This window comes from Phyllopteryx taeniolatus, chromosome 10 (assembly GCF_024500385.1).
Source record: "Phyllopteryx taeniolatus isolate TA_2022b chromosome 10, UOR_Ptae_1.2, whole genome shotgun sequence".
In the NCBI taxonomy this organism is placed as follows: domain Eukaryota; kingdom Metazoa; phylum Chordata; class Actinopteri; order Syngnathiformes; family Syngnathidae; genus Phyllopteryx; species Phyllopteryx taeniolatus.
In genome coordinates, this window is record NC_084511.1 from 18,164,604 (window position 1) to 18,185,086 (window position 20,483).

The window sequence follows — 20,483 nt, forward strand, 5'->3', positions numbered from 1 at the left end:
TGAATGACATAATATGATTTCATCAAACGGTTATCAAAATGCATGTGTGTTTTGTCTTAACAACAATAAGCTCTTGTCTTGTCCTCAAAACTAAGTGAAACTAACATTTAGTAGCGGAGCAAGCGACTATTAAAAAACAAAACATACCGATGCATTTTCTTATGCAGTATGGACAGTACAAAAAGAACAATAGTGAGATTCTCTATTAAAAAGTAAAAGCTATCACTGAGTGCACAAATTCCTGTGTGTATTGATATCGTATAGTGACAAATATTGATCGCGATCAGCTTGAAATCTATATTCTGTCCCGCACTTTAGTTTTTCTAGACAATGTATACAATCAACATGCCTCATCCTTAAGGCCATTCTGAATAATATTAGTATGTTTAGATGACTCTTCTTCCAAATTTGTCACATTTTTCTTTTGTTTCTCCACCTCTGTCCAGGGCTGTCTGTGCTCCAGAAGGTTTTGGACACAGCAGCAGAAAGGAACTGGCTGGTGACCTCGGTCAATGTGGAGACCATGACGGAGGCGTCTTTCTTGAAAGTGTTCCAGGATTTGGACAAGAGGAAGGAGGGACAAATTATCATCGATTGTGAGACAGAGAGGCTCACTGGCATCCTTAAAAAGGTAAAGAGCTTTTGACTCCAATACAATTACGATCCATTGTGTGCTTTAATGATGTTAAAACCTTAAAGGAAAATCAAGTCCATCTGTTTGGTTGTATTCCCCTTGGGCACATGAGATTTATTTTGAGCAATTAGCTTCCTCGAAGGAGTTAGGAAGAAGTGATTTTGTATACTCGGGCTTTGCATGGTTTAACAAGATGAAGAGAAGCGGCGATGCAGAACAGAAAAGGATGTGCAGGTAGTGACAGCATTTGTTGGTCTCCTGTTATGTGCAGTCTCCAAGCATCAAAGACAAATATGATAAACAACACAGGTTATGCATTTAGATCCAGCAATTCTCCTGTGACAGGATGAGCTCTCACAGCAGCGTTGCTCAAGCAAAAATGATCCCGGAATCATAATTGACAGTTCAAAAGATATACTTTCACGGCTCACACTTCCCTTTAAAATCAGAACTGTTTGTTTTGTCATTGACAACCAACATTTGGCCAGTCTTCTTCCAAAGTATCTCGTTGCTAGAGTCAGCTTAACTTTTCATTTAAAAAAAAATGGATGTGTTTAAAAATGATAACACCCTTTTAGATTTAAGAGTACATCCAGTTGCTTTCTTGCAACACTTGAAATGTACATCAGTAGAGATGGATTGTAATACATACCTAATTATACTTATTAAATATACTGTATGTTGGTCTCCAAAAATTAAACGCGTAATAAAAACTATATAACAATCCTAACTAGATTGTCAATACCCTTTAACCAAATCCATATTTCCTTCATTCACAAAGCAAGGAAGGGAGGATAAATAGGTGATCCTAGGTGTGAAGTGTGTCTACAATATGGAACACTAATAAAATACTTTGTATTGACATTATCAGATTTTTTTTTCCTTTTTTATATAACTGGCAATATATTTTATGGGAATCTACCTTTTATATCATTAGGGTTGGGCATCAAGAATCGAGAACCGATTGGAACCAGGACTAACATTCCGGTTAGCTTAAAGCTTAACATTGAGCTAAAACTTCACCGTAGCAACTTTACATCACAATGAATTGGGACAAAATTCACATAAACATTGTCTCACAGAATCACAAACACTAACCTTGTGCCTCATCGGTGGGTAGGGAAAGGAATCAGCGTTTTATAGTATTTGGTTCCATCCATAATAAAAAAAAAATAATAAATAAATCACCAGTGTCGTATGAAGTTACTTATCGTGCCAAAATGCTGAGTTTCGGTGCATACCCTTCAAAATAAAAGGCTTCAAGCTTAAAACAGGAAGTCAAGTTAAAACTTGCACATATAAACCATTTGACATGATAAAACAGTCCCAAATAATTTTAACAATGCTACATTTAACTTTTAGCTGAAACATTAATTAATGAATATTAAGTCAATTGGGTTATTTCCGCACACATTGCCTTTTAGTTCATAGGTTTGGTGTTGATACTTGTATACTTGAACCCGGAGTCAAATGTTAATTTTAGTCTATGCTGCGGGCTGCTAAGAAAATGGATGTTCATAATTTGGGCACCCTTTATTTAAACCATGCAGACTTTTTTGACCGAGCCCTCTTAAAGAATCGGAATCGAGAATCGTTTGGAACCGGGATCGAAATAAGGAACCATAATCGGGACCGTAATCGCTCAGATTCAAACGATGCCCAACCCTATACACTGTATATCAGACAAGGTTTGTACAGTTTACAAATTGGACAGTAAACACGTTTGTAATGTTCATTTTTGCAGCAACAACCCATGAATCATACGTTCACACCCACACTCATACACACACATAGAGTGGAGACTATTTTAGCTTGACGTGAATGTTATTGATGGCCTGGTCAACATTTAAGGTTATTGCATCAGTTCTCACAGCGTTCCAGGAGCCCGTACTAAGAAGTTTTCCATTCAGACAGCCACCATCAATCACCCACATCTGCTCCCCGCATCCACGCTGACCTGCTTGTGCACCCACACAGTATCTGACACTCGTATGCGGCTGTGCGCACACATACGCACGAATACACACCAGTCTGCCTTTCGCCCTTTAAACTCCCGTATTCGTCTCACTCATCTCTTACAGTACACAGATTCGCTTACGATAATGTCACTGGCAGTATCCTAAGGGTGACTTCTCAGCGAAGCTAAATGTTAACGTAGTCTCCTTGGAGAACATCTGTGGTGACAGAGGTGTTACAAAAAAAATATTACGGCGCTCATTTTCATGCAGAGACGTGAGAAGTGGCCCTTTCTCTTGGGGGCTAAAGTCTGAATGGCACAAATTTGCATGTGTAATTAATGGGCACTCATATCCAAATCATTTGCATTTCGTGGCCTACTGTGGTGGCGGTGCATTGGTAGTAGTGTGTGTGTGTGTGTGTGTGTGTGTGTGTGTGTGTGTGTGTGTGTGTGATTGTACGGGTGTATTCCTCTTGCTTTTCCTTGCCAGAGGCTTGACCGCAGGGCCTGTCTTGTGCTCGGGTCACCATTAATAACAAATGCCACCTTCTGCTGTGACCAGCAGCATTATTACGCACACACAACATACACACGCAAAACATAAAACAAATGCTCATCCCTTTGGGAGAAAATGCTGAGAGGGCGAGGGGAGCAACAATGTGTGATGTCCTGTACACTGGCTGAGCATAGACCCATGAATGAGCTGCCTATCCACTGTTAAGCATATTAATAGGATGGTGCGTGACTTTAGACCAGTTCTGCCCGCTCAGGCTTAATTTATGTGACTTCTCAGAGTGCTTTGTTGACACACTTTACACTCAGTTGTTGTACAGTAAAATGATGTCTTTATTTAGGCAAGAGAGTTGCTTTAAGCGCTACAATGAGGCGTGTGGGGAGAGGGCAGCCAATTTAAATGTCAGTCAAAGTGGGGCCAAAGTACATTTTTTATTTATGAATAAATTGATGCTGGCACTTTACTCCACACCTCTTGACGTGTTACTCCATCTGGCCTGACCCTTGGGGGTGGGCTGACCGGTCCGCAGTAAAGACAAGATAGTCATTATACTGTGTCTTGCTATGACAATGAGCAATGAATGCTGTGCTTTCTTATGTTTTGTGTTATTGTAGGTTATTTTTTATTTTATTTTTATTTTTTGGGGGGGATGTTCCACTGATTTGATCTGATTCATATACACATCAGAGATCAAATGAGAGCTCTCAGTGAAACAATATTAAAAGAAATAGGAAGAGGGTTGTTTTTTTTGTTGTTCACAAAACAATTCCACACATTTCAGTTTTTCATGATTGAGCAAAATAATTGTTTACTCCATTTTCTGCGTGAAGCAACTTGATTTGGGGGCGCCATCACTGTTAGGTAACAGCAGGGCGGCAATTCAAAATTCATAATAATGTTCAAAATTTAAGTGTTTCCTTCTAGTGTCCGCAATTCAAATCAAATGTATCCTTCAATGTAATGTAAGCTATAAAAGAGTCAAAGTCAAATTACTAGTTAGAGTAGTGAGATTGTGTTAATAATCTCAGATACTAAGCATATCAAGGTTGTACTGGTGAATTAAACAAAAATTATTTCAAAAATGTAGAAAGTTGACCTTGCTTTTCATTTAGTGCCATTGCTCTAATTTGTATGGACCTACTTACTTGTACTGTTTTTTCTAGGTATAGTTTACTGCTTTGAAAGTGTCTCACACTCTTACTTCTACTCTATGTCACTCACGCACACACACACACACACGCACACACGCACACAGCACATTGTTGTGTCAAGGTCAGTTTATGCTTTCTTCTTCCTTTTCTGTTCTCCAGATCGTTGAGCAAGGAAAGAATGCAAAGAGTTACCACTACATCTTGGCTAACCTGGTAAGCATTTATCTTCTTCTGCTTTCCCAAATGAATGTTATAATTCAGCACTTTCGAATGTTAAACCTTACTGGACATCATCATTTAACATCAACCAACTGACAGATTGAAGTGTGTCTGTATGTCGGCCAAAAAGTTGGGCAATACAGATCATTCTGAAACCCTTCACAAAACATTTAACACTGGAAACAAAATGGAGCTTGGCCTCGAAATGTGTCTCAGAATGTCACTCAGTCAAATAAACATTTGGGAACGATTTAGCCTCATCAAGTGACATAGCGAGACACTGTGAGCAGATCTACAGTGACAAAGGTCAGACAGTCAATGTACTCTAAGATTAGATCCATTAGCTCAATTTGACTACTGCCATTTTCTACATGAAATTTCTCTGCAACCTACCCTACAGTATTCTTCACATTCACTCAGTGACGCAGAAGAAGAGGACTTTGACATTGTAGTAATAACAGCATTAATATGCTGCAGCTTGAACATTTCTCTCACCGCTGTGGTTATTAGAGTGACTCAATCTTGTTTGTCTGCCCCGAATGGATGAGTTCATTTTAAATGATAATGCTGGGACATTTTTTCCAACAGGCACGCAAGGGGATAAAAGTCATTTTCAAATACAGGCCATTAAAAAGTTCATATGTTACTTCTGTTTTCCATATACTTGTACTGACAAGAATTATATGAGCCAGTCTCTTGGGTATTGGAGATAGTGAACTGTGTGTTTCACCACCATTTGTGGGAGGTGTTTAATGGATTTAGAAAATGTAGCTTATATATATCTATATATATACAACCCCAATTTCAATGAAGTTGGGACGTTGTGTTAAACAAAAATAAAAAGACAATACAATGATTTGCAAATCATGTTCAACCTACACTTAATTGAATACACTACAAAGACAAGATATTTAATGTTCAAACTGATAAACTTGATTGTTTTTTATCAAATAATCATTAACTTAGAATTTTATGGCTGCAACACATTCCAAAAAAGCTGGGACAGGTGGCAAAAAAGACAAAGAAGTTGAGGAATGCTCATCAAACACCTGTTTGGAACATCCCACAGGTGAACAGGCTAATTGGGAACAGGTGGGTGCCATGATTGGGTATAAAATGAGCTTCCCTGAATTGCTCAGTCATTCACAAGCAACGATGGGGCGAGGTTAACCCCTTTGTGAACAAGTGCGTGAGAAAATAGTCGAACACTTTAAGGACAATGTTCTTCAACGTACAATTGCAAGCAATTTAGGGATTTCATAATCTACAGTCCATAATATCATCAAAAGGTTCAGAGAATCTGGAGAGATCACTGCATGTAAGTGGCAAGGCCGAAAACCAACATTGAATGCCCGTGACCTTCGATCACTCAGGCGGCACTGCATCAAAAACCGACTTCAATGTGTAATGGATATCGCCACATGGGCTCAGGAACACTTCAGAAAAACAATGTTAGTAAATACAGTTCGGCGCTACATCCGTAAGTGCAACCCGTAAGTGCAACTTGAAACTCTACCATACAAAGTAAAAGCCATTTATCAACAACACCCAGAAACGCCGCCGGCTTCTCTGGGCCCGAGCTCATCTAAGATGGACTGATGCAAAGTGGAAAAGTGTTCTGTGGTCCGATGAGTCCACATTTCAAATTGTTTTTGGAAATTGTGGACGTTGTGTCCTCCGGGCCAAAGAGGAAAAGAACCATCCGATGCAAAGTTCAAAAGCCAGCATTTGTGATGGCATGGGGCTGTGTTAGTGCCAATGGCATGGGTAACTTACACATCTGTGAATGCACCATTAATGCTGAAAGGTACATACAGGTTTTGGAGAAACATATGCTGCCATCCAAGCAACGTCTTTTTCATGGACGCCCCTGCTTATTTCAGCAAGACAATGCCAAACCACATTCTGCACGTGTTGCAACAGCGTGGCTTTGTAGTAAAGGAGTGCGGGTACTAGACTGGCCTGCCTGCAGTCCAGACCTGTCTCCCATTGAAAATGTGTGGCGCATTATGAAGCATAAAATACGACAACGGAGACCCCGGACTGTTGAACAGCTGAAGTTGTACATCAAGCAAGAATGGGAAAGAATTCCCCCTACAAAGCTTCAACAATTAGTGTCCTCAGTTCCCAAATGTTTATTGAATGTTGTTAAAAGAAAAGGTGATGTAAGACAGTGGTAAACATGACCTTGTCCCAGCTCTTTTGGAACGTGTTGCAGCCATAAAATTCTAAGTTAATGATTATTTGCTAAAAACAATAAATTGTATCAGTTTGAACATTAAATATCTTGTCTTTGTAGTGTATTCAATGAAATATAAGTTGAACATGATTTGCAAATCATTGTATTATGTTTTTATGTTTAACACAACATCCCAACTTCATTGTGTATACATATATATGTATATATATATATATATATATATATATATATATATATATATATATATATATATAGTAGCACATTTTAACAAAGATTAGGTTTATTTGCAACTTTGTCACAGTAAGGTTTTATTGTAAAATCTCTTCACCAGGAAAACAACAGTATTTTCAATAATGTCTGGTTTGACATGGTTTTTTTTTTAAATTGCAATTTGTGTTATACGTAATAAACATCAGAAATCGAACCGGATTCACGATAAATACTGCAAACCATCATTATATGTATATACACAAGTATACAGTGCATTAGGTTGGTCGTTATATAGCCGTGGTTCTTTTAACCTTGTTGGAGGTACTGAACATTGCAAGTTTCATATGCTTTGTAATTGGAAAAATAAAATGCGGTTTATTTTAAATCCAAAACAAGTGTTTATTTTATTCATGCACAAAAATAACTATGCATCATTTGCACACAAAATCAATGTGTTCGAAGAACAAAACCAACAAAACATGAATTTCACACAAAAACGTAATTGAATTAAATGAAACTCTACTGTATGAATGTGAATTTAGCTGTCGCCTTTCACCTTGGCAAGTGCTACTCTAAAATTGTTTTCACAACAAAAAATTTACTTTTTCTTTGTTATGATGTGTATACAATCCTCAAAAAAAAAAATTTCGCCTGGTGCAAGCGTGCCCAAAGTGGTTGAAGTAGCATGGATGATTTTCCAGCTTTTTGGTCTGTTGCTGTCAAAGATATGAACAATAGATGAATACAACACACCCTTTTGAACTGTGTGCCTCTGGCGACTTTAAGCTAATAAGGGAAAAGTGCATTTCATGATTGTGGACGGCACGAAAACCAAAATAACAAGGATGCCAGCACATTGTGCTACATATGATTGCTCGGTAGCTGCTTGAGCTCAAAGCTATTTTACTATAGCATGATGATAAAATACTGTTTTGGTGATCAGCATCAGGGATCTGCGCCAGTGTTCCTGGGAAACTTGCAGTATTGTTTCTGTTCCTCGTTATCGGTCAACAAGGAGTAACAAGGAGTAACTCCTTGTTGAGAGTGACACCACTCTTAGCCGAATCACAGCATCATTGACAACCTTCAGGCTGTGTGTGAGTGAGCAGGCAATCTCATAGGCTTTTCAGGAGTCCCACAGACTGTATCAGAGTCAGCCTGGCGAAAGTGTGTGGTTAAGCCCAAACATCTGCATGAAGTTTAGGGTGTTTTTGGTCGCAAACTGTGTCAGAGACGCTTGTTGGATAGATTTGATGGCGATTTGTATTTGCTTTGCGCCTATTGGTGAACTGGTGACTCCTTTCGCTGCAACAATGGCTTGATTCATTTGGTGATGCAGATAAACCACTACACTGGTCCGCAATAATCAATGCACATTGACTGCTTGGTTAAACAAGTCCACTGCTGCCATGAACACACATGTTTTAATGATTATACATTTTAGCACAAGGTATCACATAACACGGAAAAAATCCTGAATAATATGCATAGTATACATGTGTAAAATTCCAAAGGTCTTGAGCAACCTCTTAATATTGATTATAATTGATGACATTTTCCCCATTTTCCATCCATCCACCCATTTTCTGTACCGCTTATCCTCACTAGGGTCGCAAGTGTGCTGGAGCCTATCCCAGCTATCTTTGGGCGCGAGGCGTATATATATATATATATAAAAGGCGGCACTGTGGGTGACTGGTTAGCACATCTGCCTCACAGTTTTGAGGACCTGTGTGGAGTTTGGATGTTCTACCCGTGCCTATGTGTGTTTTCTCCGGGCACTCCGGTTTCCTCCACATCCCAAAAACATGCATGGTAGGTTGATTGAAGACTCTAAATTGCCCGTGGGTGTGAATGTGAGTGCGAATGTTTGTTTGTTTATATTTGCCCTGCGATTGGCTGGCGACCGATGATAACTGGGATAGGCTACAGCATGCCCACGACCCTAGTGAGGATAAGTGGTTGTACAAGTGGTTCAAATCACTGCTCACTGTTCTGCATTAAATACAAAGATGGCATCAAAATCACACTGTTCGCAGGTGCCCATTTAATATATTCAACCATATTTTAAGATCACTTATCTGTTTTAAATGTGAAAGACTGACTTGCCACTGGTTCTTAAGATGATTGTGTTTCCCCAGTCTCTTTTTAAAGTAGCACCATGGTAGGTAGCAGGTGGTGACATTTGCTTCTATTGAAGCATGAACTGGCTTTTATGTTGCAGTTGTTGCCATGCCAACATTCACTAGACCCAGACGTTTGTGGAAAATCAAAAAACTAATCAGTCAGCCAGGTCTACTGGCTTAAGGACAATGATCAATCGTTTACTTACTGTCTGGACTGGGAAGTAGTTATGTTAAGCATGTGGCCATGTGACAGGAAGAGCCAAGGAAAGCTTTACATGATATTTGGGGGAGAAAAAAAAAAGATCACAGTATAGAGGGAAAATGGAAATATTTTTTGTCAGATTATCCAGAGAAGCACCGTCTCCTCTCATCATCAAAATTCTTGTCTCTTGCTGTCTGGACTGCCCACTCAATCACAACTGCCTGCCTCTTCGTGACAGGCACACTTGCCTTGCCTTTGTCCCTTTTGCTAAAATAGCCTTCTTCACATAAAAGGGAGGAAGTACAAGTTGGACATATCATTACGTTCTGACTGAAGACAATGCTTACTTTTTGTGCACTTTTTGTGTCCTGTAAGGTTTGGATCTTTTTTAAAAGTTGCTAACTCTATCAGCTCCTCTTGAGGACTCTGATTTTTAATTGTATTTTCTCATGACTTTTGTCCCTCAGGAGAGACAGTGAGTCTCTTACATGAGCTTGCAAGGGTAAAACAGGTGTGTGTCATTTTCAGGATGCTATTAATGATAGCTTTGATGCAATGAGGTATTGCAATATTGAACTCCATCTTCTATTTTACAGTTTTAGCTTTCCAAGACAAACAACTAGCTTACACTGCATTTGCTCTTTTTCAACTTTTTATTTTTTTTTATTTTTTTTTACTGTTTTTAATGTATTTTGTCATTTACACACAGTTTAGGTTTAACAAGGTTGGTGTAGTCCATGTATAAAAGGTTGTCCCAGGATGACTGTTTAGCAACACAAGATGATTACGTTGATAAAGGAGACGTTTGTATTTTCAATACATACGTAAAATGCACATGAAATGTTGGTGTTGACCCCGTATTTAACCATCTGATCAACTTTAGCTGACAGGATGACTTATTACAGATTTCAGAATTTAAATGGCATATATATATATATATATATATATATATATATATATATATATATATATATATATATATATATATATATATATACATATATATATATATATATATATATATATATAATATGGGTAATTTTCATATACTTCATGAATAATGGTAAAGACATTTTATTTTAATTGCGGCCTTGATTTGATATATATAAATGACTTCTGTGCTTAAACACAGCCATGCTTCAAATCCTCCTTTCAAAAAGTTGTTGATGAGTTAAAATATTAGGCCATAATAGTAAAGACAATCAAGAGCTCAATACAATAATTTCATTGCAGTCCAATTTTGGCGGTTGACTGTGTTTATATGGGGCATTTTTCTTAGGTTTGGGCTTAATTGGAATACAAGGCTCCATGTAAAACAGGCTACTGATGCTAGTGATTCATGAACGTCTTGTTTGTGATCTAAAGAAGACCAACACGAAGTACTGTACAGCATACGGGAATTTGCACTACATCCACTTAGACTTCAGCTTTGGTACAACTCCTCAATACACCACTGGTATCGAAGTAGGAGTCCAGGACATTCAGTTAAATCTCCTCCATACTATTCAAACAAATTAACTGATTAAATGATTGCTAATGTTTGACATAGTGATTCAAGGGATTCAACTCCAATGCCCATCCCTAATGTATACATTTACCAAATATTTGGCCCTTCTGCACATTGGATGCAAACTACAAACAAATTACTGAACATTACCTTTACCGTACATATAGTACATAATTAATTACCACCCTGACAAGAGCTGAATTATCAGTTTTGAGGTGGCAGAATTGTTAGTACAGCTATTCCATTACTGAATTGTGCAGGTGTATATAATATTGCGGCCAGTGAGCGTACAGTCTCTTGCCTGTGGCTCTCACTCTCCCTGCCTGTCCACCTCCTCTCACAGGGTTTCCTGGACATTGACCTGACAGACCTGCGGAAGGGTGGAGCGAATATTACCGGCTTCCAGCTCGTCAACAATTCAGAGCCCAGCATTAGTAGAGTCGTCCAGCAATGGATGGAATTTGACAACAAAGATTCCAAAATGCCCAAGAGTGGACTCAAAGTAATTAAATTTCTTACAATGTTTACATTTGTTCGCCATCTGCAATTGGAGTGCTGGTGTATTATAATCTACTGATGATAATGAAGAGTGTCCTCAGGATTGTATGTGATTATGCAGGAGATTTGTAAGCTTCCCTACTTTATGTGGCTGTCAAGAAGTCGTGAAACAGTCAAACTGGGTGGCAGGTTACATTTGTATGATCCTATCACATTTTGATAATTAAAATGCTGCTGTTTTACAATACACTTACCTGATAATGGATATATCCAGCAAGTAAAGTAAGTGTGAAGCAATTAATTCGGGTTGCAAATGGAAGAATAGATATGATAGTGATCTAGTTATTTTAGGTGCATAATTCGACAAATATATTTTATATTCGGAACACTGTTCACTCTCATATCACAGTCAATAACATTGTCTACCTTTATTTCTCTGTTTCCAGTACACTGGAGCTTTGACATATGATGGTGTAAAAGTCATGTCAACAGCGTTCCAGAATTTAAGGAGACAAAGGATAGACATCTCACGCAGGGGCAACGCTGGGGAATGTCTTGCCAACCCACCAGCTCCATGGGGTCAGGGCATAGACATCCAAAGAGCCTTGCAGCAGGTCTGTGCACACACAGAGAAGCCTTGCATCCAAACACACGAACATCGAGTGTCGTACAGCCATGCCTGGGTGGCGCATGGCTAACAGCTCCTGAGTTGGGGCTGGCTGAGAAAATTAGGTCTCGTTCTGTCATGTAAAGTTCACATGAAGTCGTAGGAAAGTCCCCAATATCAAAAGTGACACCCAGGCTGGTAAACAATGTCTGCAGGCAATAACACTCAGCTGTGATCATCATGGAAAATGACATCAGCAATTGAGTTTAGAAATCTAATATTTGGCAATAGGAAGCAATGTACTTACTATGAGACTTCTTGAAGCCTGAAACAGACACACACACATACTCCCAAGTATTATTAAGTCTTATCAAGAAGCAGAGACAATTCCTCAAATAAACAACAACTGACTAAAAATGTCTTTTGAAATTATCCATCCATTTTCTGAGCCGCTTCACCTCACTAGGGTCGCAGGCGTGCTGGAGCCTATCCCAGCTTTCATCGGGCAGGAGGCGGGGTACACCCTGAACTGGTTGCCAGCCAATCGCAGGGCACATATAAACAAACAACCATTCGCACTCACATTCACACCTACAGGCAATTTAGAGTCTTCAATTAACCTACCATGCATGTTTTTGGGATGTGGGAGGAAACCGGAGTGCCCGGAGAAAACATGCAAACTCCAAACAGGCGGGGCCGGGGATTGAACCCCAGTCCTCAGAACTGTGAGGCAGACGCTCTAACCAGTCGCCCTCCGTGCCGCCCTTTTGAAATTAATTGCTTAATTTGCTCCGGAACTCATAATGGATTTGATTATCATGTAGAACATAATAATGTAATAGCATGGAAGTACGCAGGCACCCCGAGGCTCCGTCTGCAGGATGGCTGTGCAGAGGCCCACTCAGTGTCAATCTAGCCATCTGCCTTCAGATAGACTGTGGAATGAAGCTGTGTTCGCTCAATTAACTCCATCTTGCTGCCATGACAAACACTGCATTGTATACGGACACACGCCCCATATGTCAGTTACCTCCGTAGGGATGTCTACACCGCGGTCTCAAATGTATGCTACACAAACACAAAGAACTATGCGACATGCTGTACATCAAGTGCATGTGTGATAAACAAATAATTGTGTAGTATTGTTCGTGGAGAAAATAGCTCATATATAGTTTTGTGCTTCTACCTACATCTAACATTTTTTTTATGCCAATTACTGACTCAATATATCCAACTTAGGTACGTATCGATGGACTGACTGGTCACATTCAATTCAATGAGAAAGGCCGCAGAACTAACTACACTGTTAGCGTAATGGAACTTGCTCCATCGGGACCCAAAAAGGTGAGAAATATGTGTTCAGTTTGTTGGCTTGTTTATTTTTGCTCCAAGAACAAGGATCCAGAACTGTTCTGCAAGTTCAAAACCCTAAGGATTAATATTGGCACGGGTGCCCATAACAATTTTGGTCTGGTACTCAAAGGAGCAGCAGAGGTTGTTTTTTTGTTTTTTTTTTCATGACCTACCGACCTCACTGGATGGGCTGATGTCCGTCTGTAGAAAGACACCCTATTTGTTACTTACTTATTTTCTGTACAAATAAAGGAATACAACTTGATTTTTTTGTTTGTTTAATGACCTTGTAACATTTTTCTTTCCTTTTAGGTCTTATTGGATGTGCTTTACATTTTTTTAGTCTTAGTCTGAGCCAGTTCACAGCCTGTACATACATACCTGTTGCAATAGACATTCATTGAGACACATTGCATATTATTTAATACACATTCCCATTCTGTATATACCCGAAGTTAAAGATAGATATTTTATAATCCTGTGAGGATTTTTTCATGTTATCCATCCATCCATCCATTTTCTGAGCCGCTTCTCCTCACTAGGGTCGCGGGCGTGCTGGAGCCCATCCCAGCTGTCATCGGGCAGGAGGCAGGGTACACCCTGAACTGGTTGCCAGCCAATCACAGGGCACATAGAAACAAACAACCATTCACACTCACAGTCATGCCTACGGGCAATTTAGAGTCTCCAATTAATGCATGTTTTTGGGATGTGGGAGGAAACCGGAGTGCCCGGAGAAAACCCACGCAGGCACGGGGAACACATGCAAACTCCACACAGGCGGGGCCGGGGATTGAACCCGAGTCCTCAGAACTGTGAGGCTGACGCTCTAACCAGTCATCCACCGTGCCTTTTCATGTTATTTCTTTCTAATTTATGGCAATAGGGGGATGGCTGTGGTTGTGCCAGCCCACAAATGGCATTAGTAATGATGATGAAGATGAAGATGATTGACGGGGATCGCGTAGGGTGCCATTAAAGCTAGCACCCCTACTGCTTACAGCATGGGACCGCACGATCAGCTGATTTGGCGCAGTTCTCTAAAGCAGTGATCCCCAATATTTTTTTCATCACAATCCGGTTTCACGTAAAGACATAATTTGACGGACCGTCGTAGATGCTTTGCCATGAGACCGACACGTCCACACCCCACAGAGCCCGCCGCCTCATCGCCAGCCAATGCGAGCACTCAGCCACCATCACCGCCCACGAGTGGCACCGGTTGCGGGCAACTTTCTTGTGCAGCACAGGCTCGCCGCTGATCTCAACTAAACTGAGAAAGGAACAAATTAGTTTATGAAGTGATTCCATTCAATATGTTTACTGTTCGTGAATGACAACACTACTCGAGCCCTGTCTACCGCTGCACCCCTCTCCCCTGGTTATAGGACAACATTTTCTATACTTTTAAGAATGTGCAGTAATTCACCATCCTTTTTATAGGTTGGCTACTGGAATGAAGATGAAAAGTATGTGACCACTGCAAGCTTCATGAGAGGCAGCAATGATACCTATGGCCTTCAGAACCGAACTTACATTGTCACTACTATCTTGGTGAGTCTGTGTAAAATGTAAACAGAACTTGCATTTTTACCTTCAAGAACCTGGGCTTACAGGCATGTCGATGCCGAACAGACATGCACTACTGTGATTATTGTAGCAACATTCTGAAAGGATCAACTGCTGCCTCTGTGAACACATGCATTGGGAAAATTGGTGATTATACAGAAGAAAGAACGATATTACTCCTGACCCACCAGCAGCCAAAAGTGGTATTTCCCTGTGTGATGTCCTGAGAAAGATCTGTTGCAACATCTATTTATCATGTCAGTTTGGAGCAAAATCTCTGAGGAAAGCTTCCAGCAACTTGTTGAATCAGTATCACAAAGATTTAAGATAGTTCTAGAGGAAAGAATGCATCCAACAATACCTAGTAAAGATGCAGCTAGTGTACAAACTGTCTAGAATTATGTTCTTGACATGCATTCTGTAATTTTGGATTGCTATCTGCTTGTTCATTGCAACTTGGTAGTTTTGATTGTCCTTGTCTATGTAAGAGATAAAGCTGCAGCTGGTGTCATTCTAGTAGTTTGGTTTGTGAATAAACCACCCAATTCATCTAGCAGCAAAGTTATTAAATTTAAGAGCATTACTGAGAACACCTGGTTTATATACAGAAGAGAGCAATTAAGATATAATTCTATCTTTCTGGATGTTCTCAGGTTCTGCCTTGTGTGGAAAATTTGATATCAGAGAATAAATTAATTAAGTTTTTTTTTAATCTCTGGGCATCAGTGCATGTATTATCACTGGACTAGGATGGATCTAACCTCCCATTTTCAGCTTTGCATCTGATCTCTGCTGTGAAGGTTGATGGATTGAATGATTTTGAGTTTACCTTAAGAGAAATTTGACAGAATGAAATCGTGATGTACAGTCGTGCTCACCATTACTGGCACCCATGAAGTTTAAAGTACTAAATGTGGAATATCTCCTGAACAAAATTAATCAAGTGATACTGCATTTTCTATAGAGAACTTGTGATACAAAAGATCAAATGATAAACAATATTTTATGGAAAGATGGAACTAAAATACAACCGGTCAGGGTGTACCCCGCCTCCTGCCCGGTGATAGCTGGGATAGGCTCCCGCAACCCCTGTGTGGATAAGCAGCTCAGAAAATGTATGGATGGATGGATGGCTGGATGGAACTAAAATAGAGCTTTTTAGCAATGTACACAAACAGAATGTTAACAAACAGTGGAATGAAGCCTTTTAAGGAAAAGAACACCCTGCCAACAGTCAAGCATGGTGGAGGATCCATAATGCTGTGGGCCTGCTTTTCTACATCTGGTATTGGAGGCCTTGACTGTGTCACAGGCATCATGAAATAAGAAAATTATCATGAGATTTTAGAGCCAAATGTCTTACCCAATGTAAGAAAACTTGGTTTGAGTCGAAGATTATGGGTCCTCCAGCAAGACAAAGACCCAAAGCACCAGAGGTGGGTAGTAACACTTACATTTACTCAAGTAACATTTTCCATATACTGTACTTGTCAGAGTACTTTAAATGCACCGTACTTTTTACTTTTACTTGAGTATTTATGTGAAGAAGGATCGATACTTTTACTCCGTTACAATGATCGACATGCCATTCACTACTTTTATTTATTCATTCTTGTGTGTGCATGTCTACTTTTAGACTCCATCTTCAACTTCCACATAGGGTGCTTGTTGTGCCAATCAAACGCGATCACCAATGTCATTTGACTCCAATTCACCAATCAGATGACACAAGGCAGTCACGTGACCTCACAAATAGCCTTCGCGAGCCAATCAAAATGACTCATTGTGGGGGGAAAACAGCTTTTATTTTACAGACTCCAAAAAACAACAGCTTTATCATGCAGCTCTTCAATTGTGACTGCCCAAACTTGGATATTTCAGCCCACTTCAAACAAGCAAACAGCTTCTTCATGAAGTCATCAAAGCAAATAAAGCAAATAATGTTTCTGGAGTGTATGTGTTGTTGGTTTTTGGGCAGTTAAAAATTGAAATGGTGTCGACTCCCATACATTATATTTTTTTAAAAATTTGATGTTATTATTATTATTTGTATTATTATTATTATTCAGCCATCCATCCATTTTCTGAGCCGCTTCACCTCACTCGGGTCGCAGGCATGCTGGAGCCTATCCCAGCTGTCATCGGGCAGGGAGCAGGGTACACCCTGAACTGGTTGCCAGCCTATCGCAGGGCACATACAAACAAACAAACAACCAGACGCACTCACAGTCACACCTACAAATTAGAGTCTCCAATTAATGCATGTTTTTGGGATGTGGGAGGAAACCGGAGTGCCCGGAGAATACACACGTAGGCACGGGGAGAACATCCAAACTCCACACAGGTGGGGCCGGGGATTGAACCCAGGTCCTCAGACTTGTGAGGCTGACGCTCTAACCAGTCGTCCACCGTGCCGCCCATCCATCCATTTTCTGAGCCGCTTCTCCTCACTAGGGTCGCGGGCGTGCTGGAGCCTATCCCAACTATCATCGGCAAATCTGCCATTGGTGCCATTGGAACCCTGCAAATGTTCAAGAGCTTGAACAAATTGCAAAGTGGGAGGAAATACTGTACCACCTGAGAAGTGCAAAAAGCCTTTAGATGGATACAAGAAACATTTGGAGGCTGTCATCACTGCCAAAGGGTGTGCAACCAAATATCGAGGGGTGCCAATATTGCCATACATGCTGTGTTCGTTTTTTTTTTGTTTTTTTTTAATTACAATATCTAAATTGAAAAAAAAATTATCTTATAATTACTTTGGACCTCCAATTCAAAGCTCCTGATGATATAGGTTTGGTACATTTCTATTTATTTTTGAAGATATACAAATTATGCAAAAAATGAAAGGGTGCCAAATAATTGTGAGCACAACTGTAGGTGTAGGGAGCTACGAGGCAATATGAATTAACTAGAAAACAGAAGCGCATTTGAGAGATGCTGTGTTGTTTCAGGCAGCAATTGAACACATTTATTATGACACATGCATGTGTTATCTATTGTCTTACAGTTGGGGAGACAAAAGATTTGTGCTTAAAATGCTACAAAGTTTCTTATGCTACAAAAATAGTTCAACCTATTTAGCTTAATCACAGAGAACTTAGTGACATAGGAAAACCCTCTTTTAAGCACAAAGAGTCACTCAAGAGTACAGACCCAAAATAAGTCTTTTTGACATAATCTCCTATCAGTGTACCATTTTCTGGAAAGATAAATTGGTTCTCTGCCTCGAAACCAAAGAGAGGATATTATGTGCTAACATTTATTAGGCTGAGGGGGGTTGCAGCGTGGAGCTTTTACACCTTTTAACTTTTTTGCTGGCTGAGCTGTTGCTTGAGGCAGGTGTAACTTTGTGCCTGACTACAATGCGGCAGGTTGCAGCCGGAGCAAACAGGCTGTGCGAGGAGGAGATCTGGAGGAGGGAAGCAGACTGACTTTTAATGCAACACCAGCACTCAGCCTCTTTATGAGTTTGCTTCCACTCTGAAGTTGCACCATGGATTTGTGTTTGTTTGTTTTTGTTTTGTTTTTTGTGTTGTTCAAGAGTTGATCTTTAGTAATAAATAGCCGCAGCCACACATAGATTTGGTGGATAGTTGGTGACAAAAGTCGCTAAATGTGTCTCTAGAAGCGTTTAAAAAAATATTCACTCAAGGATTTAGAAAAGTTGCAAAATATAATCGCTAAGTTGGCAACACTGACTGTACTGTATGTGTTTATACAGGTGTATTCTCAAGAGTGCCATGTCTGTCATTCCAAGTGCACTTGACCATGGCCTGCTTTATTTTCTTCCTCGAGTGCTGATATGTTACCAGTAGGCTAACGATGATCACCTCATCCATAAAGAACAGGAGAAGCCAGCCAACATACAAAGGAATACCACCTTCCTTCTTTATGTGAAATATGACAGCAGCATTTTTTTTTCATCTCAGTGCAATAACTTATGGGAATTGTGGTCATTGCAATCCTAAGTGACAATACCTCTCATACCTGGAAATCTATGTGAAATGCATTTTTTGGGAAAGGCGAAGTGGGGCCCCAGGTGTAAAGGCAGCAGTAGTATCTCATGTCACCCAATCAGTGTGAGGTGCACAAATGTGGTTATGATATAGTTACTAGTACAGACAGATGTAGGAACAGGGGTCAGGCAGGCTGCACACACCCATACATACACACACAAACACACACACACACACACAAATACATGCTGACACACACATACCTGCTCACACTCTAACGTTTTTTTTTTCAAAGTCCAAGGCTAATCATCTATATCGTCTTCCTCCGCTTCCTCACTGTCCCCTCTGGTCTATGTGTCAATGTTGTCATACTAATCGTTTGCAGCTGAATTACACACCTTATCGTCAAAGGATACAGCCCAAATGACATTATGTAATCTCATCTATGTCGCTTTCAAATTCTTGCAGTACAACAAATGCATTTTCATCTCACTAATATGCTTTTCCAAACAACAAGATTTCAGATGGATTATTGTGCTGCGTAAACAGCACCCAGCTTTAATATGAACCATAATGCTGTCACTGCTTTAATTAACTTGACAAACTGTCCTGCTGTACAGACCTAAAGTGTGCTCACAGTAGCTTGGGTCATAGCCATACATCTAGCGACTTTTTTGTATGGGTATTGGGTTTTTATTTTTATGTTTTTCATACACATTTCAGTCATATTTCATTGGTTTTTATTCTCTATATTTTTCAGGAATCACCATATGTGATGCTTAAGAAGAATCATGAGCAGCTTGTTGGAAATGATAAGTACGAAGGCTACATTGTCGAGCTGGCTGCAGAGATAGCCAAACATGTCGGCTACCAGTACAAACTGAAAATTGTTTCAGATGGCAAGTATGGAGCCAGAGACTCTGACACCAAAATGTGGAATGGCATGGTTGGAGAACTTGTGTATGGGGTGAGTGTACTCCTTTGTATGGGGTTTTATCTGTTTCTCGAGACAAAGAGGGTTAGAGCTGGAAGTGTGTTGTGTTGAATTGAGGAAACATATTTTTTAAACTTATTTGTTTCTGTTATTTTAGTACTGTGTCTGGATGCACAGCAGGTATCATCACTGACAAAGATTTTTTTTTAAATAACAATAATTGCAAGATACAAGTTAATAATGGGCGGCACGGTGAGCGACTGGTTAGAGCGTCTGCCTCACAGTTTTGAGGACTGGGGTTCAATCCCCGGCCCCGCCTGTGTGGAGTTTGCATGTTTTCTCCGTGTACTCCGGTTTCCTCCCACATCCCAAAAACATGCATAGTAGGTTAATTGAAGACTCCAAATAGCCCGTAGGTGTGAATGTGAGTGCGAATGGTTGTTTGTTTATATGTGCCCTGCGATTGTCTGGCAACCAGTTCAGGGTGTACCCCGCCTTCTGCCCGATGATAGCTCGGATTGGCTCCAGCACTCCCGCGACCCTTGCGAGGATAAGCGGCTCAGAAAATGGATGGATAGATAGAAGTTAATAATGCTCTCTTATGCTAATAACGCACAGAACAAGCACTTTAGCAAATGTTTATACCCTTCTATTAAAGAAATAAAAACCCACAGTGGTCATTGATAAGTATAACTTGAAACTGACAAAAATCATAACAATAAAAGATTGAAACAAAATATAGAAAATTAGTTCATGAAAATCAGGCATTGATTTTGAATTGTCATTGAAAAAAAATAACAAAACAACAACAACAAAAGAAACTGGTCTGTAAAAAAAATGCAG

General features: G+C 39.9%; 1 protein-coding gene across 8 annotated transcripts in view; it reads left to right on the forward strand.

The window, feature by feature from the left end:
• The window catches only part of gria1a (glutamate receptor, ionotropic, AMPA 1a), a 103,861-nt gene that overhangs the window by 46,197 nt on the left and 37,181 nt on the right, over positions 1 to 20,483 (forward strand). For all 8 annotated transcript variants that reach the window (XR_009790476.1, XR_009790477.1, XM_061787721.1 and 5 more), the window contains 7 exons: positions 447 to 631; positions 4,416 to 4,469; positions 11,064 to 11,222; positions 11,665 to 11,832; positions 13,065 to 13,169; positions 14,622 to 14,732; positions 19,467 to 19,673. Coding sequence is in view for 6 of the 8 variants with exons in the window: in XM_061787721.1 (XP_061643705.1) it covers positions 447 to 631; positions 4,416 to 4,469; positions 11,064 to 11,222; positions 11,665 to 11,832; positions 13,065 to 13,169; positions 14,622 to 14,732; positions 19,467 to 19,673 (989 nt within the window). In the remaining 2 variants the exon portion in view is untranslated. The remainder of the gene's footprint in view (positions 1 to 446; positions 632 to 4,415; positions 4,470 to 11,063; positions 11,223 to 11,664; positions 11,833 to 13,064; positions 13,170 to 14,621; positions 14,733 to 19,466; positions 19,674 to 20,483) is intronic.